This window comes from Rhipicephalus microplus, chromosome 2 (genome assembly GCF_043290135.1).
Source record: "Rhipicephalus microplus isolate Deutch F79 chromosome 2, USDA_Rmic, whole genome shotgun sequence".
NCBI lineage: Eukaryota > Metazoa > Arthropoda > Arachnida > Ixodida > Ixodidae > Rhipicephalus > Rhipicephalus microplus.
Genome location: NC_134701.1, coordinates 279,050,948 through 279,078,387, shown reverse-complemented (window position 1 = coordinate 279,078,387; position 27,440 = coordinate 279,050,948). Strand labels below are relative to the sequence as shown.

Here is a 27,440-nt window from a genome sequence, read left to right as displayed (position 1 = left end):
ATCACCGCCTCGCCCTCACTTATATGTGCATATTGCAGAAAAAAAAATGCAGCTTGCTTGTCTGTGTCAACTTCCAGACCGCTTGTCGGCCTAGGGCAAAGACAGTGATCTGGCTTACTTTTCTGCTCGCAATAATGTTTTAAGAACCTTCCCGGTGCAAGCAGGGCTATCGTGTCTTATTCATGAGGTATTGGTGAGCACGGTGTTCACATTTTCTCCTCAAACTATTCCATTATTGTAAGTGCCAAGTATATAAGAATGTTCATGATAAACTCGTCATTCATTTGCGCTAAAGTTTCATCTAGAGGTGGCACTTCACAGCGAATGCAGTTTAATAACATGCATGCTTTTGTACCATAAGGCTGACCATGAGTACCATCATTCTGCTTTTTGCAAATACTGTACTTGTCTAACATGGTTTCAGATATGTGCTCCAGATTTATTCTTGACAAAACAGGCAAAGAATACTGCATGCAAAGGTCATACAAGCTGCATCTACTGTAAAACAACCTCTGCAAAACTCGAAAAAGCCACTGTCTTAAGACAGCCGAACCTTGCAGTTATCTTGCTCCTCTATTCACGCGGCATTTCGTATAAGTAGTGAATGTGGTGTAGATTATAGGGATGAATATTCACCTTTGTAACATCTATATGCTTTACTTCTTTCCCCGGTATTGTTTAGTGCATCTATATACACTAAGCAGCCATTCGCACTGCTCACGCAGTTTAGTACAAATAACTGGAGGCTTACGTGGCACTATTGTGGATAAGAGCAGTGAATGTACAGCACGGGAATGACGGAAATATGTGACCTGTTAAAAGAAATAAATATGAAGCTTGGTTCACAGTTTTCTGCATTAACTTTCTTAAAGCTTATCATAATGGAAAAATTTGATACCTACGGTCGTTTTCTTCTTTACATAGTTAACATTTTTGCAAGTTACTGTGTCAGCCACACAAATTACGTGATGCATGCAACAATGCAATCCTTTATTGAATTCAGTGAACTACTCTGCAGTAGAAATTTGTCTGCTGCAAAACAATGCAGCAAATCAGACTACAAAACGGAGCATTAAAAAATGAGTCAGAAAGTGTGCATTCAATTTTGACCAAACCGGTTATAATTTGAGTCAAGGCAGCCAATTTAAACCACGCCAGGCAGAGTATGCAGAGAGGCAATTCTTTGAGTATTTGCGTTATGCTGCTGTAGTAAAACAGAACCATGTTAACAGCTCAAGCACAAGCTGTGCCAACCAATAGCTGCCCGCATCACAATAGCAGAATATTTTGTTTACAGTGTTTCTGGTCATTCCCATGTTGGCTAAAATACTTGAAGCTGCAGTCCTCTCGCTGGTTATGTCTGCATGAAACGATATTTGCGGTGAGAATTGCTGCATTCTTTTGCAACAGCAATCCAAGACAACCGCAATGTAGTTCATTCCTACTCCGTCCATGAAAAATCTCATATTTGTGAAGTTTACAATTTCTACTTTTTTACACTTTTTGTAAAGCTTTACATTGTACATGAACTACGGGACTGATTATTTGCAGTGGGCTTTGTTATGCACTGAACTGGGCAGTGCATTTCTGCTTGCACTAAACAGCTGTAGGCCCACAGCAGGTTTCAAGTATTTTGTGATGCTATTCTCAACCGGTGGCTAATCAAGGGCATTTAAAACCTGCAGAGGGTAACGGCAAATTGCAGTGCGTCCCACATGAATCTCATTCATGCAGTCTGGACAGTAGGAATATGCACTGCGAGGACCTTTACGCAGATGCTTGTGCATGGCTGTGCCATAAGGCTCTTTTCGAAGTTTTGTTGCACTCTTATCATGCTATCACACTGCCAGTATGAAACATTCCTCACTTCATTCAAAGTGGAGTGATTCAACACACACCACCTTGCAGTGTTATTGTTACTCGTGCAATGTCATTCTGCCGAAAATGGAACACGAATCATTGAGCTCACCCTTTTACACTACTTCAGCACTTTCCAGAGTCACCTGAAATTCTCTGCGAATGATAAATTCTTGCACTACCTCAAGAAAAAGAAGATTATTACATAATATTATTTGTGCTATGTGCAAAAAATAATGATTTTGGATTTGGCCAGCTACATCAGAATCGACCCAGGATGGCATTTATACCATACCCTTCTGGCACACTTACCAACCATTAGTAACGGCAAGCAACAAATCTACCCTATGTTTTGTGTGTAGCATGAAGTTGCTGAAGGTGCAAGTTTGAGCATATATTTAATAAAGCAAAACTTTTTTACACTCTGAAATGCATCGTCAAAAGTGTCTTTATTTCCCATCAAAACAACATACATACGTCATGAAAACAGTGGAGAACAGCTTTATGAGGCCAAGCACATCATATATGTGTTGCTAAAAAGCAGGTAAACATAAAATATTTTAGGTTAATGAATGAGGATCACCACCCTTATGAACGCAAGTCCCTTCTACAACACGTAGGCATCAGCCTTAAATGCTTTTTGTTCAACTACAGCTGGTCATTTCGACACTGAACGTTTTCATCATCTTCTGTCACGTTTGGACGCTACATGCAGACGACATACATGGGGGGTGGGGGGGAGAGGAGATTTTGCAGATGCTTTAGAAATTTTGTTTCATTACTACTATGAGGTTAACAGTAGTAAATGGTTAACAATAGTAAATTATTGCACAATGTTGTAAAACACAGTTAAGCAGTTATGCCATCATCATTTGGAAATTCTGTGTTGTCCCCTCGAACAAGGATCGTTTGACGCTTGCTCCAAAAAATGCTAGCTTTTCCAGCTACCTATTTGCTCTGCATACTTTTCGATGTGCATAGTATGGCAGAAGCTCTGTAACCATTATGAACCTTGAATGTCAACTATTAATTGTTAATCAAAACTATGCTCAAAGTACCCACTATTCAATTAAAGCTTCAATAACACATAACAAGCTAGCGGCTTGATCATCACAAAGCAAGAACGAGTATATTATAAAGGCATGGAAATGGAAGACTACACACGGGGGTATTGTGCCTTGTTGTCCCTCAGTGTTCTTGCGAAGTGCGTGCAGTTTTTTTCGCGTCTAAAAATTAATGACGGTCGGCACATTTCTACTTTCGGCTGCTGTACTTCTTTAGATTGACTTTCCAAGTGAACTGGTGACAGCATAACAGCACAATTCCCTTACATAGAGCGATGACTAACCATGGCTATTGGCAGGATTTGTCTCTGGGGAGGGTGCAAACACGTGTTCGTTGTGACTGGGGAAGGAAGGAGAGTGCTTGTGTGGCCTAGGCGAAGGGCAAGTACTCCTGCACGCCCCAGTGCCCATACACATGTCACTTTAACTGGGAGACTGAGGAAGATGACATCTGGTACATCGGATGTCGAGTATTTATCGGACAGCTGTGCATCAAGCCATCCGATTAAACAACCGCAGGCCATGAGAACCAGGGGCCACACTTTCTAATGATCAATTTCAACCTTCACTCATCTGGATCTATGTTGTCATTCTGTCTAATCACAGCTGTGAAGGCAAAATTTTAAACAAAGAAAATTGAACCATTGTGAGAAACAGAAAGATTGATATTAAACCAAACAAAATGTGACCCCAATGCTTCGTTCAAAGAGACTGGCGTGAGTTCTTCCAGTTTCAGAAAAAAATCGCTGCCAAAAGCTATAATCTCTGAAGCCGACCCTTGATAAGCCTATTGTGATGCCCTACGCAGCAATAACGATGTTCTGTCGGTAATATTGGAGAAGAAAGTTTGGTTAGTTGACAAATGCCATAGACACAAGATGTATTTACTAGTATCATAAATTAGCACAAGAAAAAATGTAAAGTAAAAAAATGCAGAAAAAAATACAAAATATAGCACTGCCTGTTCAAGGCACTTGGCAAATGCACAATGTATAAAGCAATGCTGACAATAGGTGACACCACACACCAACAAATCTACTTTTATTGCTTTTTAGCTAATCAATTTGCACAGTAAGTGATAAATCAGAAATACAACCCAAAAACTGAAAAACAGTCTAACTTTGATGTTATGAAAATAACATCAAAGCTCGCTCAACAAACATGCAGTTCAGGACAACTTTGTAAACGGGGATAAGGTAATGCAAGTGCACGAGGCTATACTCAAATGTGTGAACCTACTATTAAACATTATGTAATGTTGAAAAGATGCCTGCTAAAAGCAGTGTTCTGAATATGGCAGTTCAAGTTCAAGAATATGGCACTTCAAATTTCAAATCTGCACAGCAAGCTATGAAAGATACTAGAAAAAGAGAGGAATTCTCGTCACTTGCTGCTTTCCACTGAACACCTAAATGTTTCAACACATGAATGTATTGCACCCACAATTGCCTACGTGCGGTTACTTGCGAATTCAAGAAGCGAACTTGCTGAACACTACAACTCCAGCGATGTTCAGTAACTGTAAAATTATTATAATCCTTTTGGCGAATTGATGCGCCATAACAAATATTCACGAACCCATCTATATACCTTGGCAGTGCAATTCACTCGTAACACAGAGCAACAAAACAAAAATACTGGTGCACATGCATTATAATAAAATAATGCTGAACTTCTGTTGCAAGAAATGCATAGGCATTTGTAGTGGGCCTTTTTGCATGATCACACTTACCTGCAACTTAAAGGGACACTGAAGTGATACAATGACTTAGTTTATATTGATGAACTGTACTATGAGAACTCTAATGTTGCAAGTTTCACCACCATAAATTCATTATTATAGGAGAAAATCAAGGTTGAAGTTTCAATACCAGGTTTAGCACCAAAATATTTGCACGTGACGTCACGAATTTCAAAATGGATTTTTTGTATTTTCATGACATTGGCACAATAAAATTTTCTGAAGCTTCGCATGTTAAGTCTATGGCCCCCACAGATGACAATGTACCTTATTTTTACTGATTAGTAACTACATATGCAAGGCTAGATCCGCCGGCTACCTACAACATCCCTAACCTTAACCTAAACCTACGGAACTAGTAAACACCATCAAAATCTATGACGTCACAGTGTTTGGTGCGTGATCTCAAGGTGGCGTTTCCACCTGCATTTTCTTTTCAAGTGTTTGCTTGCTTACCAAGCATCGCCTTGCGGTAAGAGTGGCATTTTTGAGATTGTGGAATTGTACTTAACTACTTTGCAAAAAACCTTTCTTCTCTTTAGGGTCACCTTAAAGCACATAAACAATATTGAAAATAAGGATTAGCAGGGAAAAAAAAGTTGCTGGATTCCCAATAACAAAATCTGCTTAATATGTAAAGCAGTTATAATATTGATGGATTGGATAGTATTTTTTTGGCAAGACATATGGCACAGAAGAAATCATTTATACATAACACTGTTTTCACTAGCAGTTATAACAGCATTAAAGGGACCCTGAAACAGTTTTGGCAACTTTGTACAAACACACTGGACCCGTAAACCAAGTCCAAACAGTCATTTACAAACCAATTAGAGCTCTCAGTGTAAATAAACTGTGTTATTTATTACAGTGCTTTAATCTGCGAATCGCTACAGATCACTGTGACTCGGCCAAACGCATTTTAAACAGCCCATTCACAGAGAGAAATGGGTCTCTTTTGAGCGTCCAGTGCGAACAAACGTGTTTTTCTGAGCTCTTGCGTCGGCAAGAGACGCTGCTGCATCTCTGTTGTCTTCGAATGATTGCTGTCAGAGTATTGCTTCAATCTTCCGGAATTGTACACCGTTCGACAGATCTCATCGAGAGGATTCCACCGAGCCCATTTTTGACCTGGCAGGCCCATTTTCGCCCTTTTTAAAGACTTTTCTTCGGCCGGGTATCCGCCAGTGCCGACGGAACGGCATCATGCTAGAGGTGATGGTGGTGGACGGGGATGTTATTTCCCAAAAAGACGCGGATGCGCCTGGGTAGCAGACTGCTTTAGGCAAGAATATGCGTTCTCCCCGACAACAAGCATCTACTTCTTCCCAAAGTGAAGGAACGGCTGGCCATCACACGGCCACCGCGCATGGCGGCGTTCGGTGTCTTGCAGCCGCATCGAGGCTTACCAATTGCCGAGGAGTCATATTCGAGTCATAGTCCGACCGAAAGGGGGTCTAAATCTCAAGAAGGTTAGCCTGATTTGTCTAGCCCAAGCCCTGGAAACAGCAGCAAAACTGTCCCCGGACGAAACACTGGAGGATATTGTCTACCTGAACATAACTCAGAATATCATTGTGGTCTCTACCACAGCGTCTCGCAACGCGGGTGCCTACGCGGCGCTGCGTCTCATTTGCCTTAGCTCGACTGAGTACCACGTTTCCGCCTACACGGCCGCTTTTGACGATACCTGCAAAGGTGTCATCCGAAGGGTCGATGTGGACATCAATGAGTGACAGTTGGTGGCGATGATCGTCAACCAGCGCAACCCTAAAGCCATGGAGGTGCATCGCATCAAAAAAACGACTACCGTTGTCGTTCTCTTCAGTGGTCTCAAGGTACCCAACTATGTTATGTGTGGTACGAGCATGCTACGGTGTACTTTGTACAGGAGACAGACTGACGTTTGTTATGAATGAGGAGCTCTCGGTCATTATGCCGATGTCTGCGCAACACCGACTAAAGAAAGTGTGCCGCGGGTATGCTGTCAACGATTCTGCGAACGATTACCAATGCCAACCGACATGTGCCTTGTCCGGGAGGGGGGGGGGGGGATGGCACATCTAACGGCCAATCGATTCCAAGTCCCCTACTTGGTAAGGCGGCGAAAACGGCATACAAAGGCCGCCAAGAAACGCAGGCAGCACCAAGAGGGTCTGACGTCATGGGATTCGGGCATGGCACCAATGTCGAGAATCCGCTCTTCCTTGCCAACAGATGAGAAGAGTCGCAGCCGCTCAAGAGAACGCTCTCGCTCCAAGAGGCATGCCCACTCGAAGGGGCGCTCCCACTCCAAGGGACGCTCCTACTCCAAGGGACGCTCCCACTCTAGGCTACGCTTCCAAGAGGCTCCCAAGACCTGGGCAGATCGTGCCAAGCCAAGCCCGGCGCAGCAGCTAGCACAGGTAACGCAAGCGGCACTGCCAGAGCAAAAAGAAAACCCTAGGATTGCAATCTTACCTCAAGAGAATGCTAGCTTTAAAGCGCAGCTTCAGCAGATGAGGGTCAAGTTTGAAGTTCTCAAAAATACAGTACAGCACGGTCTTTGTCAGTGGAGCCGCGGCTAAGAGAAGGATAGGTATGGAAAGAGAGGTAGCGGCGGCTTTCGACGTGGACGTCTTGGGAGCAATCAAATATATACAAAAGGCGGTAGCGCGGCAGGTGGAATGCTTTGACCTCGTAGCATGTAAAGTTGCCATGATCGAAAGCAGACTCGTTCCAAGCGGGAACTCTTTTGTCCCGCTGACGCCTGTTTCACTTGTTCCCTCTGCGCGCCCCGGTACGCCAATGAATCAGGCTGCCATCGATATGGATGTGCCGTTAAGACGGCAAACCAGTAGCAGCAGCCATGGCTCCCAACCCAACTGAGTTCGTCATTTGGCAGTGGAACTGCGTGGGGTTCAGGAAGCGTAAGGCCTCCTTCCAGCAGTAGATTGCTTCACTGGCGGTTCAGCCGCATGTGACTGCTTTACAAGAAACCATTGACACGGCGGTTGCTTTGCCCGGATATCGATCTATATCGTTTGAAGGGAAGGGTCAACGTGGTCTGGCTGTCTTGGTTTCAAACAAATGCGCGTTTTTAGAACACACGCTTGCGCTCGGCAACTCTACATTTGGAGGCTAAGCTGGTTGAAATTATTCCAAAATATTGGCTTAAGTTAAGCATATTCGTACTGAATGTTTACAGCAGCCCTCTAAATCGTAAACAGGCGTTCTCCTCGGTGGTCACAAAGATGGCTACACTTGCAGGCAAGTCACCGCTAGTAGCTATCGGTGACTTTAACGCACCTCACCCAGCCTGGGGTTATCCAAAGGCCACTGTTAAAGGGCAAAACCTTGTTAAAGTTATGACGGAGTGTTCCTTGGAGCTGGTCATGAACCCTCAGTTCCAAATCCGATTGATTGATTGATATGTGGGGTTTCACGTCCCAAAACCACTATATGATAATGAGAGACGCCGTAGTGGAGGGCTCCGGAAATTTCGACCACCTGGGTTCTTTAATGTGCACCCAAGTCTGAGTACGCGGGCCCACAACACTTCTGCCTCCATCGGAAATGCAGCCGCCGCAGCCGGGATTCGATCCCACGACCAGTTCCAAATCCGATTGGGCAAATTCAATTCAAGAGACACCACTCCGGATCTGGCATTCAACAGAAATGCGGGGAGAGTTCAGTGGGTTAACTTGCAGGAAAGCCTGGGAAGTGATCACTTCATCCTCACAGTCACGCAAGAAACCTGGGCGGCTCCACCTAAAGAGTACGGGGTGACGAACTGGGACGAGTTCAAGAAGCGCTGGAAAGCTGATCAGACAGAATATGCCATGTTAGAGGAACTCTTTTCTCGACACGCGGAGGATGAGCTCCTTGCAACCAAGACTGTCCAAACTGACTTACAGGTGGATACGGTGAACTTGCGTCTTGCGTATTTATTGGCGGCTAAAAAATCGCTGGTTGAGAGATGGCCCAGACAAAAGCTAAATAGAAGGCTCCGCAAACGCATAGCTCTCCTCAATAAAGATGTTAAAGATTATTGTCAGGAGCTTGCTAGGCAGCAGTGGAACGAGGTTTGCTCAAAATTCGATGGGCAGATGCGCGCCGGAGGTAAATGGAACCTCCTGAAGGTACTACTCGGTCAGACAAACTCCAAAAATAATTAGAGGTTGCCAATCGACCACTTAGTTCAAGCACAGCGGAGCAGTGGAGTCACTGATACCACTTTACTCAAGGAATCAGCAGAGCGATACCTTCCACTTGGCCCCTCCGGGGACTGGGATTATCCGGTCTTTCAGGGAAGGCTGCTCGAGGAAATCGACTCACCCTTTACAAACCTTGAAATCGAATAGATGCTTCATGCATAGCCACTCAGCCGCTGGTCCAGGCGGCATTACAAACAGGTTGCTGCGTAATCTCGATGAAAAGTCCATCGCTAAGTTAACCGAGGAGGTCAACACCCTCTGGGCAGAAGGTCTTGTGACTGAGGCCTGACGGACTGTTTCGGTAATACTCATTCATAAGCCGGGCAAGGTACTCGCCATGGAGAACCTACTCCCATTTCCCTCACATCTTGCGTGAGGAAGGTGATGAAGCATGCGATACACAACAGGGTATCTTGGTATATTGAAAATAAAGAGCTCTTTCCGTACAACATGGTAGGTTTCCGGCGGGGTCTCTCTGCCCAGGATGTGATGCTGCTGATTAAAAAGCAAATTATCGACCTACACACCTGAGATGTTCGAGAAATATTGGCCCTAGATGTCGCCAAGGCCTTTGACACGATTTCACATCAGTTTATACTGGAGGAGGTAGAGCGCATGGGATTAGGTCCCAAGTTTAACGCCTATGTTCGCGCCTTCCTCAGGGACCGCAAATCCACCAAAAAGACTAACGAATTAGAATCTGAAACCTTCGCCCTGGGTGCGAGGGGCACGTCGCAGAGAGCAGAAGTTTCACCCCTTTTGTTCAACATAGCCATGAAAGGCCTCTAGGAGCGCCTCTCCACTGTAGCCAACAACAACTATACCTTATATGCCGACGACATTACAGTATGGTGCATGGGGGGTTCGGATGCTGAAGTGGAGGAGGTGCTCCAATCTACTTTGTCTATCACGGAACATTTTCTACAGGACACAGGGCTTGAGTATCCCCCTCTATATCGACCGGTTCGACCCGAAAGAAGGAACAAGTCACCGCTTAATCAGGCGCAGATTACTATAGCCACACGGGATGGGCAGTCGATTCCTAGAGTCAATTGTATTCGGGTGCTAGGTTTCCTTCTTGAATCCAACGATAGAAATTCACAGGTTTTGGCTCGCATCACTTCCAAAATGGGGAACATGCTCAGACTAATATTGAGGGTTTACAGCCACAGAGGAGGTGTGATGACTGCGATGAGCGAGCCATAGGGGCAAAACCCTGAGCGCGGAATTGAAACGAAGAAGAGAAAGAACAAGACGGTGCAGGGAGCGTGCGCGGACGGCTTAGATGGTTGTCGGTGTTTTGGGCCCCGTGACCTGGGCGCTAGCCCCAGTCGAGCGTGACCTGGGCGCCAGCAAGACGTCATGGTGCGAAACATTGACTTGAGCTCGAGCCAGTGAGCTACACGAGAAGGCGTGTCTCACCGTGGACGCTACTGCGATGGACTCAACGCCACGTTGCCTGGTGCTACGGTCACTGCAACGACGGTGCGCGTGAGTGTGGTCATGTAGACTTGGTGTCGCAGGAGTGAAGCACGCAGACCGTAACGACGTAGACTCTCTTCTCGCATGGAAGGAACTTTATTGTAGACTTTCCATGTATCATTGTGAGATTCCATCATATGTGTTCCTGACTTCGTCCGATATAAAGAACGTCTTCACGTTATCAGGTTGTCTTGAGTGCGTCCGATGACTTGGACCCGTTGAGTAAACCCCCTTACCCACCACAATTGGCGAGCCTTGCCAGGATCGGCACTTACTATGTTCCCGCCGAAAACCTGTCACGCTCAAGACGCCTGTTAACTTGCAAGGATTTCGAACTGCAGTACATATGCAAAGATGACAATGACTATGAGCGTGTAAGACGGGAAGGAGAGAAGCTACTGTCGGAAATGCGCACGGCTATCTCAGACATACGAAAGATTGCAAGTTGCAAAGCAGCGCGCAATGAGGCTAATGAGGTGGATAGGATAAAACTTTACCAAGACGAGACATATATAGCTGATTCGCTGACACGTGAGAACGTGAATGATAAAGAACTTGACGTTGATCCTCCAGATACACAGCCTGCAACTACAGGTGCGAAGCGGGCATGTGACGACAGCACAGTCCGCAGTGATAGACAGCAAGTCGGTTTTTGCTTTCCTCAGTTTGGACCTGTTGGTCAAACTAAGACTGTTGCAAACAGATCTCAGTCTGTGACTTCAGAAGTGCCAAGTGGTCGCGGCAGCGAGAGTGATGTGAAAGAAAGCGCAGCCAGTAACCATGGTACTTTTGACGTGCCGGAAGCTTGAGTCCTTCGCGAAAGCATGCCAGCTGGGTGTATGCTAGGCCTGAGTCAGACAACTACCTTGCCAGCTGAAATGATCGTTCGAATCTCAAGTTAAAGCAAGTTCCTGATGACATTCCTGAAATAGAGCCGCAAGGGCAAAGGTCAGGCAAGAGAGACTTGAACTCCTAAAGTACTAGCGCAGTTAGAAACGCCTTGAGCCCAATGTATGGCTATTGGTACCACTTCAGAACAGATGGGCATTGACCCAGCAAAAGCTTGCTGTGTTGTGGGTACTACCCAGCCGGAGACTCAGGTACAGATTTCATGGTTGAGTACTGGTGGTTAGATCTTGGCAGCATCGACAATGCTCCGCGTTACCCAGAAGTGAGCTGAAATAAAGAACGCTGGTTCCGTGCGAACACTCGGAAGAAAAAGAATCAGCCTATAAACATGAGGAATTGATACCGAACTGACCTGTACTCCCATTGTATGTATACTTTTGTGATGGCCACTTGCGCCTCTTGGGTATCATGGCATGTCATATGACAACAAAATAAGTTGAATCGCTCTCCACTTTTCTGATAGGCTCACATCAAATATGTGCAAGACATGTTCCTTGGTGAAACGTAGAGAATATAGTCAATGTGACATTGAAACGAATGCTTCAAATAGTGCACTTCTATGCCGGTAAATCTTTGAGTGTATATTGCAGTGCTCCCTAAATGCTGGTGAAACACTTGGACATTCCAGCCTACAGCATTGGTGTTACTCTGTCTCCAACTTGTACGTCCGAAATTCGACCCGGCAACAGACTTTGGACTGTATGAATGTCAGCAACCAAAATGTCTATCAGACACCACCTTTACATCCTTTGGCATTGTCAAGTAGCACGCTCTGTGGACTAGTTCAACTGCAGCAGCCAAAGTGCGTGCAACTTTCTGAAAGAGGGGGGAAGAATGTGATGAGTGCGATGAGCCAGCCATAGGGGCAAAACCCTGAGCGCAGAATCAAAACGAAGAAGAGAAAGAAGAAGGTGGTGCAGGGAGCGTGCGCAGGCGGCTTTGACAGTTGTCGGGGCTTTAGACCCCATGTCCTCGGCGCTCGCCCCGGTAAGGCGTGACCTGGGCGCCAACAAGACGTCATGGTGCGAAACATCGACTTAAGCTCGAGCCAGCGAGGTACATGAGAAGGCGTGTCTCACCGTGGACGCTACTGCGATGGACTCAACGCCACGTTGCCTGGTGCTACAGTCACCGCAACGACGGTGCACGTGAGTGTGGATGTACACTTGCTGTCGCGGGAGTGAAGCACGCTGGCCGTAACGACGTAGATTTTCTTCTCCCGTGGAAGAAACTTAGTTGTTGACTTTCCATTCATCACTGTGAGATTCCATTATATGTGTTCCTGTCCTCGTCCGATATAGAGAACGTCTTCATTCTATCAGGTTGTCTTGAGTGCATTCGATGATTTGGACCCACTGAGTAAACCCTCTTACTCACCACAGGAGAGCTGAGGGAGAGCAATCTCCTTCGGCTCTTCCACGCATTCCTCATGAGCCACATTAATTACGTGGCATCCTCGCTAAAGTGTTCTAAACGCGAGGAGGATAAACTCGACACTTTAACAAGTAAAAACATCAAAGGGTACTGAAGCCTAACGAGGTAAGCCCATGCCGGTGCGACGCCAGCCGCGTCCTTGTTCCCAGATGCCCTTTTCGCTCTTCTCAGGGCTTAGTTCCAGAAAAATGAAATATCAGGTGGTGGGGGAGGACATCACCCCAGAAGAGGTAACAGAAGACCGCGGTTGGCAGTCTGCAGGCGCCAGAAGAGCTGGCGCGCGCTCAGTAGGCGCTAATACTAATGGTGCTACTCTCAAGGAGACGAAGTCGACAACGGCCGAGGCCCCGCGAGGCCGCAACAGTGGCAATAACACCAACGCTAGGAACATTCGCGCGGGCCGGATGCCTCAGCTCCCCAGGGAGGATACCAAGATCGTGATACGGCCCCGCAGGGGCCTCAATATTGTCAAGACTGGCTGCACCGTGGTGGCTGATGCAATCCTGGCGGCCACAAGCATCTGCGCCGAAGATTTGCGGGGCGACACGCTATGCCCCAACGTGCAGCAGGATATTATGGTTGTCAGCACACCTAGAAGGAGAAATGCCAACCAATACGTCAAAGTTTGGCAGATCGTCGTCAAGCGCTGAACATACAAGGTCAGTGCCTACGAGGCTGCCCTGTCATAATAAATGGTGCGCGTGGGTTGAAATGTGCAAAAACAAAACGGTACGCCGTGCGGTGGCGACTTGTGTGGCCTTTTGAATGTGTGCACCGTTTGGGGGGCGAATTGCGTATGTGCCGTGCGGTGGCGCAGAGGACGGCGATCGTGTGCGCGGCGTGTCTCGAGACAGCGTGGGCCGTGCACGAGAGTCGAAATTGCAAAGCTGGGCTCTCCTTCGCTGGGCGTCCGGTCCATGGGAGAAACCGGAGCCCTACCTCCTGCTGCCTCGACTTAGAGCGCTCCCGCCTGTTCCGCTACGAGGAGATCGGGGCAGGGAACGTGCATGAGGCCGGGCCAAGGTCTTGACGCTGTGGACAGATGGGCACACTCAGGGTTCGGCCCACGAGCACGCACAGGCCGAGGGCGTCCACCGTGGAGCGGGTCTCTTGGGCGCAGAGTCCTGGCATCAACGGCCACAGAGTGGACCTTCTTGACTTCATGCGGCCAGACCAAACACTGAGCTACGGCATCGGAGAGATGGTCTACGCACGGCACCTTCAACTCGGCAACTTCATCGGCTCCGACAAAAAACTGTACGCTGCTGCTTGACTATTTCGCATAACAGTCCTCATGTCAAATCTAACTGTTTTTCTCTATTCATTGAGTCCTGTCGTGTCTGTAAAGGTGTCTTACGCGTGTCTCTCCACCGGCGTGCTGTGTTATTCTTTCTGGAGCGAATCCTGAACCCACGTTAACATCACAAACTGGCGAGCCTACCAGGATTCGCTCAGTAACAGTAGAAAAAAAACAAGCAGTTTCACTTGTGTAACAGCACACGTTCAGCTTCCAACATGAACTTAGAAAAGCTTGCCGCTGTAGGGATTCAACTCAGGCTGACAGGCGCAGAACTGAGCAGGTGGATCAAGGCTCAGCAGGCAAAACAAAGGGATGATAGAGCTGCGGAACGAGAGGCACTGAAAGAGGCTGCGGAGATAGCGCGCTTAGCTGATGAGAGGCAGCGTGAGATCCTCCTACTAAAGCTACAGCTTCAGGAAGGAGCTCGGAATGTACCGGCTGCAGCTAATGACGTTCTGCCGGTACCCAGCACTTCATCACCGCTTAACCCGCAGAAATTAATTCCTCTCTTTGACGAGAAACACGATAATTTACACGCGTACTTACAAGGATTTGAGCGAGTAGCAACCGGTCAGGATTGGCCACAAGAGAAATGGGCCATGGCTGTGAGTATGTGCCTCTAGGGTGACGCCGTAACTGTGATTGGTAGGATGACTGCCGCCGATTCATTGGACTACCAGAAGGTGAAGAAAGCTTTGCTGCAAAGGTTCCAATTTACGGCGCAGGGTTACCAAGACAAGTTTCACAAGGCAAGAGCTGCGGACCGCGAAACTAGAACGCAGTTAGCCGTGAGAATTGCGGGCTATTTTGATCACTGGGTCGACATGGCCAACGTGTCAAAAACGTACGAAGGGCTACGTGATCATATAATCTCCGAGCAATACCTACGCTGTTGCCAACCGAAACTAGTCATCTTCTTAAAGGAGTGAGAGGGCAAATCACTTGACGAGCTTGCTAAGCTAACTGATCGCTTCCTCGAAGCACAGAATTTGCCGAACATTGGAAAAGATCCCGGTATGGGGAAGGATTTTGGTGAGAAACTTAATGAAGCACCCTGTAAACTGCAAGTGAAGTGCATGCTCTGCAATCAACTCGGCCATTTGGCTCCCGACTGTCGCAGCCAACCTAAACAATTGGTAAGGTGTAAATCGTGTGGCAAACCGGGAAACTCGGCTGAAAATTGCAGAGGTCAGTGCGCAGACAACAAACCGACTTCGTCCTGTGCATTCACAGAAGCACAACTGACTGGACCTTGTCAGGGCAAAACATCAAAGTGCCCCCTAAAGCAAACTAGCCGCTCAAGTAATGACGACAAGAACAGAAAACCCGCTGTAACTTTCCTAAGCGACGGGATGCCAGTAGTTGAAGGGCGATTGCTAGGACGAAAAATTCGCGTGCTTCGGGACACAGGCAATACAGCAATTGTCAGGCGAGAGTTGACTCCTGAAGAGTGCTTGACGGGTAAAACAAGCAGTGTCATTTTGCCTGATGGCTCAAGGAGTCGCCTCCCTGAAGCCCTCATACAAGTGAAAACACCTTACTTTTCAGGCAGTATAAAAGTGGCTTGTATGAACCAACCCCTGTACGATGTGGTTTTAGGAAACTTTCCAGGCGTCAGAGGACCATACGATCCTGATTCGGACTGGTAGCGAGCAGATGCGGCTGAGGAAGAGTGGAAAGAACCAAACATGACCAGGAACCCTCCGCAGGCCTCAAGCACCGCTAAATCCAAAGCTCCACAACAAAAACAAAGCAAGATGCGTCCCTTGTACGACCCGGAGGTTTTGTCGAGTGACATCACAAAAGCGCAACTCATTGAGGGGCAGCAGAGTGACCCGAAGTTAAAACCGTTTTTTAGTGAAGTGAACAAAGAATTTAAATCGGGAAAAGGTCACGGCTATGAATTCGTGGAAGAAAATGGATTGCTCTACCGCTGTTACCGCCTTGCAACAGGTAGAACATTTACAAAGGTGGTAGTTCCAAAGGCGTTTCGATGAAATATTTTAGAAGTTGCCCATGAAAACATCATGGTTGGGCATCAGAAAATCAAAAGAACAACCGATCGTATTTTGCAAGAATTCTACTGGCCTGATTTACACGGAGACATAAAACGCTTCGTGAAATCATGTGACATATGCCAACGAACAACACCTAAAGGAAAAGTAGGAGTCGCTCCATTGGGCAACATGCCTCTGATCCGCACACCTTTTGGAAGAGTGGCAGTAGATCTGATCGGCCCCTTCTCACCAATGTCAGACTGGAGGAACCAATACGTTCCGACCTTAGTTGATTTCGCAACTAGGTATCTGTATGCTATAGCACTTCCCGATATTGATACCGTTCATGTTGCCGAAGCGCTCATCGAAATGTTTTCCCGCATTGGTTTACCCAAAGAAATAGTCACCGACCAGGGAGCAAGCTTTACCTCCGACTTAATGAAAGAGGCTAGTCGGCTTCTCTCCGTGAAGCTTCTCAGGACGACGCCATACCATGCTATGGCGAATGGCCTCGTAGAAAAATTCAATGGCACCTTAAAGATGATGTTAAGGAGAATGTGCCAAGAAAAACCAAGATCACGGGACAGGTACCTCGCCCCCCTGCTTTTGCGTACCGAGAAGCACTACAGGCAAGCCTTGGGTTCTCTCCCTTTCAGCTTATCTATGGTCGTCATGTCCGAGGACCACTGACAGTATTAAGAGAGCTGTAGACGAATGAGGAACTCGATGGAGAAACACGGACAACATACACGTATGTCTTTGACTTGCGGAATCGGCTGGAGGAGGCGTGCAAGATAGCGCAAGAACAATTGGAAAAAGCTCGCGCCAAGCAAAGAACATACTACGACAAGAAAAGTCGTCCTAGAAAATTGTGTTCAGGCGGCAAAGCTCTCATATTGTTGCCTACTGACTCCAATAAACTTCTAATGCAGTGGAAAGGACCATTCCAAGTAATTGAGCGAAGAAATGACGTGGATTACGTCATTGACGTCTTTGGGAAAAACAAGATATTCCATATAAATATGCTCAAGAGGTACGAAGAACGGGAGCCTAGCGAGCCCCAACAGATGTCAGTTGTCACAGAGGTTAACAAAAACACCACCGAAGGACAAGAAGATGACGTGAACCTTATGCCAGCACTGAACCTGCATCGCACACAATTTTGCACTGATGTCAATGTAGCCACAGACCTTACCGCTGAACAGGTTGAAGAAGTGGAATGCTTATTAGAAGAGTATGCCGACATTTTTTCAGACCTGCCTGAAAGGACTGCGCTCGTGGAGTGTTCCCTTCGTCTTACATCCAATAAAACGGTGCACGTCCCTCAGTACCCTATACCATTTGCTTTGCAAGAAAAGGTCGAAAAGGAAGTGCAAGAGATGCTAAAGTTGGGTATCATTGAGAAGTCTAAGTCGCCGTACCACGCACCGATCGTAGTGGTGAAGAGACCTGACAACACGCTTCGGCTCTGCATCGACTTCAGTGAACTAAACAAGATACTCATCCCAGATTGCGAGCCAATAACACGCATTGATCTCGTACTTGTACTTGTTGGTCAAAAGCAGATTTTTTCCAAATTTGACTTTACGAAAGGATATTGGCAAGTACCAATGTCTAGAGAGAGCCGTGAGAAAACTGCTTTTTCTAGCATGTCTGGTCTCTACCACTTTCTTTACATGCCTTTTGGTATCAAGATGGCACCGGTCGTATTTGCGTGCCTGATGAGACATGTACTGGGTGGTGTCGAAAACGTTCATCATTACTTCGACGATGTTGTCATTGCTACCGACGCATGGCAAAAACACATAGACACCCTCAGAAAAGTGTTTCACCGAATCAAACAAGCCAATCTCACGATCAAGCTAACGAAATGCGAAATAGGAGAAAGCAGCATCGTGTTCCTGGGACATCGCATCAGGAAGGCTACAGTCGAACGTCTTCTCAAAACCCTGGAGAAGATTCTGGCTACTAAACCTCCTGCAAGCAAGAAGGCACTACAGTCATTCCTTGGCTTGACTGGCTATTACCGGAGGTTCATACGAAACTACGCCGAACTAACAAAGCCATTGACAGACCTCACAAAGAAGGGACAAAGACACAATGTATCGTGGGATTCAGATCAAGAAGCAGCATTCACGACACTAAAGGAGAAGCTGGGTGATGTGCCAATACTCCTCGCTCCCGACCTTTCGAAAGAGCTTGTACTTCACACAGACGCCTCGAATACGAGCCTGGATGCGGTATTGTTTCAGATGGGAAACGATCAAGTGCTACACCCTGTCGCTTACGCTAGTCGTAACTTATTGGCCAGGGAGACCCACTATTCTACAATCGTGCGGGAATGCCTCGCACTTGTATGGGCCATACAGAAGTTCCATATTTACCTGTATGGAAAGCCGTTCATTGTGTAGTTCGACCACCAGCCCTTACAGTACTTGAATTCTGCCAAACACCTGAACAATAGGGAGTCTCCTTTTGCAAGAATATTTCTTTTATGTTCAATACATAAAAGGCTGTGACAACATAGGAGCGGACTACATGAGTCGTGCTTAACATGTACCAACGAACTCAACCGCACAAACTGGAAAGCGTGCTATGTATTAACTCTTTCTTTCCGCGCGTCTCTTTTAAAATAGTTGTAATATGGTGCGCGCGGGTTGAAATGTGCAAAAACAAAACAGTACGCCGTGCGGTGGCGACTTGTGTGGCCTTTTGAATGTGTGCGCTGTGCGGGGGCGAATCGCGTATGTGCGTGCGGTGGCGACTTGTGTGGCCTTTTGAATGTGTGCGCTGTGCGGGGGCGAATCGCGTATGTGCCGTGCGGTGGCGAAGAGGACGGGGATCGTGTGCGCGGCGTGTCTCGAGACAGCTTGGGCCGTGCACGAGAGTCGGAATTGCAAGGCTGGGCTTTCCTTCGCTGGGCGTACGGTCCATGGGAGAACCCGGAGCCCTACCTCCTGCTGCCTCGACTTAGAGCGCTCCCGCCTGTTCCGCTACGAGGAGATCGGGACAGGGAACGTGCACGAGACCGGGTCAACGTCTTGACGCTGTGGGCAGACGGGCACACTCAGGGTTCGGCCCACGAGCACGCACAGGCCGAGGGCGTCCACCGTGGAGAGTGTCCCTTGGGCGCAGAGTCCCGGCATCAATGGCCACAGAGCGGACCTTCTTGACTTCATGCGGCCAGACAAAACACCGAGCTACGGCATCGGACAAATGGTCAACACACGGTGCCTTCAACTCGGCAACTTCATCGGCTCCTACAACAAACTGTACGCTACTGCTCGACTATTTCGCGTTACAGCTCTCATGTCAAATATAACTGTTTTTCTCTATTCGTTGAGTCCAGTCGTGTCTGTAAAAGTGTCTCGCCTGTTTGTCCATCTGCATGCTACGTTATTCTTTCTGGAGCGAATCCTGAACCCACGTTAACATCACACGCCCCTCATTCCATGTGAAAGGGCGTGATCTGAGGTATTCCACTCGTCGTCGGCCCGAATGATATTGACAACAAGATCGTAAATGAAAGAAATCGGCTCGCCCTGGCATCCAAGCGCATAGGCATCACCGGTACGGTAATTGTCGCCTTCGACGAGTCTCAAACTTTGTACGCTACGGCCCCACCCTTGTGCAATATTCACTTTATCGCAAGAAAATAGACATTTGCTACGCTAGTGGTCGGCTCGGTCACCGTGCTGATATGTGTCCCAGCCCAGGCGACGTCGTATGTCGGGGCTGCGTGCTTCAAATCCTGACGCACAACACAAGTGTACCCCCAGGTGCAGGCTGTGCGGTCGGCAGCACCTCACGGCTGACAAGGACTGCAGACAAAGATTCCAGATCCCGTACGTCGTGCCACGAAGGTGCTGGGAAAAGTCTCACGCCGCCGATCAAGGCCAAGCCACGGCACCATTATCACCCCTCACGGATGGGCAGGACTTCCAGCAGTCACGCAGTTCCGGGGGTTGTTCCAGGCGACGTTCTTGGTCCCATTCCAGGGGCCGTTCCCGGTCCAGGAGCCGCTCCCGGTTCCAAGGAGGAGCGCGGCGCTCCAAGTCTGGGAGTCGCTCCAGGTCTCGATCCAGGTCTACCGGGAGTCAACAGCAGCCTAGCGGGGTGTCAGCGAGAAGCAAGAAGTCGGGCTCTGTAACCTGGGCCGACACAGTCCGAGGAGCGCCAGCTGAGGTACTGTCCGGGTCACTCCCAGAGCACGCGGAAAGCGCGCGCGAGATTTCCCAGCTGAAACGTGAGAACGCTGCGATGAGGGAAACTATTAACAGGCTTATATCCGAAATTGCCGAGATTAAGAACGCGAAAAACCCACTATTGCAACCCGCCGCCGCCTGCGTCGCCGATACAATGCCCCTACCTATGGAAGTGCACAGCACTGAAGCCGGCGGCAGCAGCAGTGAGGGTCAAAGTGCTCCCAAGAAGAGGGCCGTCGCCTACGAACAGGAAGGTGTAGCGATTCGAGTCAGGTCTGAGCTTCAAGACACGCTATACGCGCTCAGTGAACGCATCAATAAGCTCGGGAAGAATTTCGCCCAATTGCAGATCACCCTGGGCGCGCAAAACGACCGAGTATCCAAGGTAGAGTCCTTTCTCGAAAGCGTAGTGAAACCTGCCCTGACCTCAACCGCTGTCGTACAACCCAGCCCGGCGCTATGGGCCCTATCGTCCACGCTATTCTTAGCCAATCTGAGGGCAGCACCACCCCACAAAAGCACCAAGATGGCCAAGCCAAGTGAGACGTTTCTCATTTGGCAATGGAACTGCAGGGGCTTCCCCAGTAAAGAGGCGTCCTTGCAACAGTACATTCGATCCTCTAGCGAAAAACCCCTCGTCATTCTGCTTCAGGAAACATTAGCCCCAAACGTCACACTGACTGGTTACCAGCCTGTCTTGCATTATTCTGATGGCCGGGGCGTCTGCACCTTAGTCAGTAGCAAGCTCACACACATCTCTCACGATCTCAAAATGGCCAACAGCAGCGCCGAATATGTTATGACCGAGATTCTGTCACGCAGCTCGGACTGAAGCAGCATCTTTTTTCTCAACGTGTACAGTAGCCCTAAGGACCGACGACAGTGTTTCAGGGCCCTCATAAAGAAGGCAGTCAACCTGGCGGGTCCCAACCCCCTGGTTGTGGCAGGCGATTTTAATGCTCCGCACCACAGTTGGGGCTACCCGTACAATACCAGCAAGGGGGCGGAACTGTGGCAGAACGCGACTGACATGGACCTGACTCTAATCACCGACAAGGCCTTTCCAACTCGGTTGGGCACCTCATCCTGCAGAGACTCGACTCCTGACTTGACCTTCGTGAAGAATCTCCCCGATGTACTGTGGGCCAACTCGAACATTGACTTAGGTAGCGACCATTACGTCCTGGTGACGCAGTTCTTAGTGGTTGAAAGAGGGCACGGGAGTTTTTTTGGACAAATTGGGACCAGTTTCGCAAAGTCCGCAACGACCGACCACTACCTGCAACCAGGCCAAGCCTCGAGCAGTGGATTAGCCAGCTCAGAGAGGACGTCATAAGTACCACGAAAAATATTAGTACTGACCTTCCGGTTGAAAAAATGAACAGCCGCCTTGCCCAACTGCTCGAGGCCAAGCAGTCACTTCTTGCCCACTGAAAAGGCCAGCGCCTCAATCGCAGGTTGCGAAAGAAAATCTCCGACCTAAACAAGACCATCGAGGAGCACTGCTGCGTCCTCTCCAAGCTGCAGTGGGACGAGGTATGTAACTCGGTAGACGGCCAGATGGGTAATGGCAAGACATGGAACCTGCTCAAGCATCTGCTCAGTGAGACTAACATCAAAACTAACCAGTGGAACGTACTAGCGCGTGACATGCATGAAGCCAAGCAGTCCTCTTCATAAGAGGAGGTTTTGAAGCAGCTGGTGCAAAAGTACCTCCTGTCGACTCGAACCCCGCAACAACGTACCGAGAGTACTCTGGAATGGCTAACACTAAACTGGACGTCGAGATATGCCACGAAGAGGTTCGGCAGGTGCTCCACGGGCTCAACGGAAGGTCTGCCGCGGGCCCTGATGGCATAACTAATAAGACCCTGTGGAACCTGGACGACCGGTCAATCGATTACCTCACCGAAGTCATCAACGAGGGATGGAAGAGCGGCGAGGTCCCCGACCCGTGGAAGGTCGCACACACCATGCTCATTCCCAAGTCGGGCAGGCCACCCAACTTGGACAACATGCGCCCCATTTCGCTTACATCCTGCGTGGGAAAGGTAGCCGAGCATGTGGTACTCTATAGGTTTACTCGGTACCTGGAAGACAATGGGCTCTACCCGCACACCATGATTGGTTTTCGGGCCAAGCTTTCGACGCAAGACGCTATGAAGCTGCTCAAGCACCAAGTCATCGACTGCAATACTCGAGACACGTGGGCCAATCTCGGCCTCGACTCAACAGGAGAAAGCCGTTGACAATGTTACTCGCTCTTTCGTGTTTGCGGTCAATTGCTGAGCTCGGCCTTGGAGTCAGATTCTGTAAATATGTCAAATCGTTCTTGACCCGTAGGAGAGCCACCCTCAGAGTGGGAGACCTTGTCTCCGAGGAAATCGAGCTGGGCTCGCGCGGCACGCCACAGGGGTCAGTGATATCGCCAACCCTGTTCAACCTTGTCACGGTCGGGTTGTCCAAGAACCTCTCATGTATCCAAGGCATTAACCGCACAATTTACACGGACGCTATTACCATTTGGTGCACAGGTGGCAGTGACGGGCAAGTCGAGCCCTCCTTGCAGGAGGCCATAGACACCACAGAAGATTACCTACGTCCCACGGGCCTGAGGTGTTCCCCAAACAAGTCCGAGCTCCTCCTCTACCAACCCACTAGGCGAGGGCAAAAGCCCAAAAACTGGCAGCCGATCTCGAAGTGTGACATTAAGCTCTACACCGGAGATGGCGGCACAATACCCTGAGTCGACTCCATTCGGGTCCTTGGCATGACCATCAAGTCCAATGGTTCCAACGGCAAGACTATACTCAAGCTCGCCGCCAAGACGGATAATGCGGTTCGGCTGGCTCGACGGGTGGCCAACCGCTACCAAGGCCTCAAGGAAGACAACCTAATCCGCCTGGTCAATGCCTTTGTGCTTTGCCATTTTTCATATGTCGCGGCCATGCACAATTGGCAGCGTGCCGAGCGTGACAAGATCAACGTGTTGCTCAGAAAGATTACCAAGCGAGCCCTCGGTATCCCGATCAGGACGTGCACCGAGCGCCTGCTCCAGCTTGGAGTACACAATACGTTGGAGGAGATTGCCGAAGCGCAGGAGCGGGCCCAGCTCGCGCGCCTTTCGAGCTCCCAGACCGGCAGACATATATTCCGAGAGCTCGGTCACTCTCCGGTTGAAGTGGATGAGATGAGACAGGTGCCCCATGAGATTTCTGACCTCATCAACGTGGCACCGATATCGAGGAATGTCCATCCCGAGCACAATCCTGGTAGGCGACGGGCTAGAGCTGCCACTCTTCTCAAGCAGGTTCATAGTGAGGAGCACGGCGTCCGCTTTGCCGACGCGACAGCGTACCGTGGTAGCCGCGCCTTCTCCGCAGTCGTCGTCGACTCCAAACAGCAAATCACCAACTGCGCATCGGTTCACAATGACGATCCGACGATTGCCGAGCAAGTGGCCATCGCCCTAGCCATCCTGAAAGGTGAAAGAGAGGTCATCTATAGTGACTCTAGGTCAACTATTCGCGCTTTCGAAGCGCGGTGTAATCTCCAAGAAAGCCCTGCACATGCTCCAAAGTGGTGGCCGCGATGGTATCAAGCACCCCGTACTGATCTGGTTTCTTGCACATGTTGGAGAGGTCCAAGGTGCTCCTTCCAACTTCAACGAGTCTGCCCACGAGGCCGCGCGCGAGCTAACCGACCCCGTTGATTCTGGGCAACGATTCGGGGCCAACGGGGTTGCGGAAAACAGGGACGCGCCTGCCACGTACAACGAAATAACAAAACATTTTTACCTCGCGTGAAGACTACATCCACTTTCTCATCCAAAACTTAATAGGCCACAGGCCCTTACGCTCAGGCTACTGCAGACCGACACGTACCCTAGCCTGAGACCCCTTCATGCTATTTATCCTGACGTGTTCCCCAATGACGCTTGCCCCACATGTGGGGATGTATCCACACTGGTGCACATGCTCTGGGAGTGCAAAGCAATGTACACTAACCCCAACAGTACATCGGTCAGGTGGGAGGCGGCCCTACGCAGCTCCCTCCTGGCCGACCAACTTTGGGCCGTCCAGCAGGCCCGCAGAGCGGCCGATAGGCTTAACCTAATGGTCCCGACAAGGGAGTCGTCCGCTGCGCGCTGACGCGCACATTGCAGGACCGCAATAAAGTTTCACAACCAACCAACCAATCAAAGGGTACTAGGCCTACCCATGAGCACCAGCACGGACAGGCTCATGAGTCTGGGCATGCACAACACCCTCACGGAGGTGACCGAGGCACAAACACTAGCTGAGGTCCCGCGACTCTGCTCCACGAAAACAGGGCAGCGTCTCCTATAGTCGCTGGGATTTCATCATACGGCAGGGAATGAACAGGAGATCTTCTTATCACAAACAATGAAGAGCACGTGTAAGGTGGCACCCTTCCCGCGTAACGTTCATTCACAGTATAATGTTGGCCGGCGAAAGGAACGGGCCAAGTCTCTTTTTGATTTCGTGGCTAGGTCAACGGGCAGTGTAACTTTCGTCGATGCGGTGCAGTACGGTCGCTCCGATCGTTTTGCAGCTGTGGTTGTTGATCATCGCGGTTGCGTACTCAATTCAACTTCCGTGAGGAAAGCCTCTGCCTCCGTAGCAGAGCAGGTAGCGATAGCCTTGGCAATGATGGACCCTTCGCGTCCAGAGATATTTACTGATTCCAGGATTGCCGTGCTGGCCTTTTCCTTGGGAGAAATCTCTAGGAAGGCTGCTGCTATTTTAAAAATCCACGGGTGTAATAGGCTACCACACAATCACGTGGTTTGTAGCACACATGGGCTCAGAGGTGCATTCCACTCTTCCCAACGCCAATGAAATTGGCCATAACCGTGCGCGAGAAATCACGTACCGCGGCGGTACGGGCGGGTACGAAGGTGGGTTAGCGGATAACTTTAAAGATCCACTTGGCACTTTTAAGGAAGTGATGTCCGATCATCAGTTGTTTAGGCGGAGGTACCCGCTTCCGCATTCTAAGCTCACTCGGCAGCAGTCGTCGGTTCTTCGGATGCTACAGGCAGATTCATTCCCATCTCGTTGCACATTCAGCCACTTTGCTGATGGCATAGCTCCAGGATGCCCTAGTTGTGAGGCACATAACTGCACACTCGCTCACATGCTCTGGCAGTGCCCAGTATTACGTGGCGTAAAGTTAAGCAAAGAAGAAGACTTGTAGAGGGCTCTTAAAAGCTCCGAGCTCTCAGTACAATACTTGGCAGTCCAGAAGGCCTGCAAACGGGCGGAGGGCCACGGTCTTCTAGTCCTGGCGTAGACGCGGCCAGAAACTGCGACAAACCCTTCTTCGGGGGGTGTCTGACCAGTTCTCCAGGACCAAATAAAGTTCATTTCACTTCACAGATCGACACGCTACCCTATTGACGTCACCGTGGCTGCTGATCTGATTGGCTGTGAAATTCGTGGCACAGTCCCCGTGAAAGCGGAGCTTAGCCCCAAGCGCTCGAAGGAAGAAAGTAGCTGAGGGTGAATAGTGGTGCGGAGGAGGAAGGTAGTTGCTATTAGTGGCAGCTCCATTAATAAGGGGTGTTTCGATTGAATTATGGTGCCAATGATTTGCTCCAATAGTAGTCTAATCAAAAATGGAATATGAAAGAACTGTTTGAGGGGCCTTTCAACAAGAAAACTGACTGGAATTTTGGCGTGTTTCTACTTAAAAGAAATACTATGCCCAAAAATATCTAAGAAAGGGGTACTGAAATGAGTTTCCAGTTGTAATTTTATTGTGTCCAATGAAAGACCAAGTCCTCAAGAGCCTAGAAAATGCACTGCTAGGCACAAGTGTCGACTGAAAATAATTGCATGTTTTTATATGCTGGTGGCAGTTCCTACAGTACCTTGAAGTCATGATAAAAAGTTTTACGTTACATGCTCGCTCAATGGCAGCACTGCTCTGCGGCTCTGTCGGCGATGCATAAGTGACCTTTTGCGTGTTTCGGTACCTGATGTCATCACAACTTGTCATACTCGTGGGTGAAGTCACCAGAAATATTACTGTAGCCCGATGTCACGCTGGTGCTGATGGCATCAGCAAGTGCACAATGCGAAACTTCACTTTATATGTCTAAACAACGTACCACCTATCTAGGCAGTTTTTCTAAAGCTTCATGTTAGTACGTAGTGATTTGACTACAGGACATTTGTATGGCTGAGTAGACCCAGTTACAAAAATTCGCGTCAGTACCCTTTAGCGGCTCAAGCATGCTAGCAGAGAAACACACGCAGAGTGCTGCCGACAAAGCAATTCCTCTGCAGCAGTGCAGCCACACTAAATGGCGGCGAGCGCGTCCATCTTGGATTGAGGCATGGGAGTACAGAGACTGATGTCACTTCCTCTGCAGTTGTTTTTTTGCAAGATGGGGGTAATGCATATTTACTACAGTCTTGAGAAAATTATGTGGGCCCCAGATGGCCTTGTCGAAAAGGTACAGACCAGGGTTTTGCTACCACAGTCACAGTCATAAAGTTATTTGTCATAGCAAATGAAATAGGCACGCATGTACGAATTCCAGTAGCCTTCCCATTAGTACTGCTTCATAGAAGGCCACGTGCTAGTTAGTTTGTGTCTTCCCAGTCTTTTTGTGCCATTTCTATCTTTCAACTTAAACAATCATCTAGCTCAGCAACAAGTTGTATTTCATACTAATAGATGGAACGTGTGCAGACCAAGAGAAACAAGCACTGACACGAGGACGAAATGTGCTTCGACATTAGAGCGAAACAAACATGTCCATGGGTCTGCATAAAACTGTTACAGCATGTGTACATCACTGATGGTATTACTGGCAAGCACATTCGACACACTACGAACAATTGCGCATTAACCCATCCCTTTCACAACATTAGAATGCTGCTGCGTGGAAATTCTGGAGGCTTGCAATTTTCTTCTAAAAGCACACAGTGCACATTTTTCAGCTAGTGTGTTCTGGCTTTAAAGACTAGCTTAGTAATAAATAAACAATATATGGCATGCTGCACGGCTGCACCTAGGTACAGGGGTTGACGCTCTCTGGAAACCTAACGTCTCCGCATCCAAAGCCCTGCTCCCGAACTGGTACACGGAAGATTCGGCCAGAAGGCATGCACACACACAGCTTGTACCAGTATGAGGCATCGCTTGAAGGGTTCTCGGAGCGTGGCAAACCGGCGGCTAGGATACGAATGCCATTGCTGCCATCCAAGGTAAGGCTTTGGTT

At 48.7% G+C, this 27,440-nt stretch overlaps 2 protein-coding genes across 3 annotated transcripts in view; one reads left to right on the top strand and one right to left on the bottom strand.

The window, feature by feature from the left end:
• Positions 1 to 2,287, top strand: part of pasi1 (septate junction component pasiflora 1) — an 8,510-nt gene extending 6,223 nt beyond the window's left edge. The window contains exon 6 of the mRNA XM_037430618.2: positions 1 to 2,287. This exon is cut by the window's left edge and continues 1,097 nt beyond it. The gene's annotated coding sequence lies outside the window, so the exon portion shown is untranslated.
• The window catches only part of Scgbeta (sarcoglycan beta), a 46,088-nt gene continuing 20,935 nt past the window's right edge, over positions 2,288 to 27,440 (bottom strand). For both annotated transcript variants that reach the window (XM_075882096.1, XM_037415043.2), the window contains exon 6: positions 2,288 to 27,440. In XM_075882096.1, coding sequence (XP_075738211.1) covers positions 27,231 to 27,440 — 210 coding nt within the window. In that variant the 3' untranslated portion in view covers positions 2,288 to 27,230.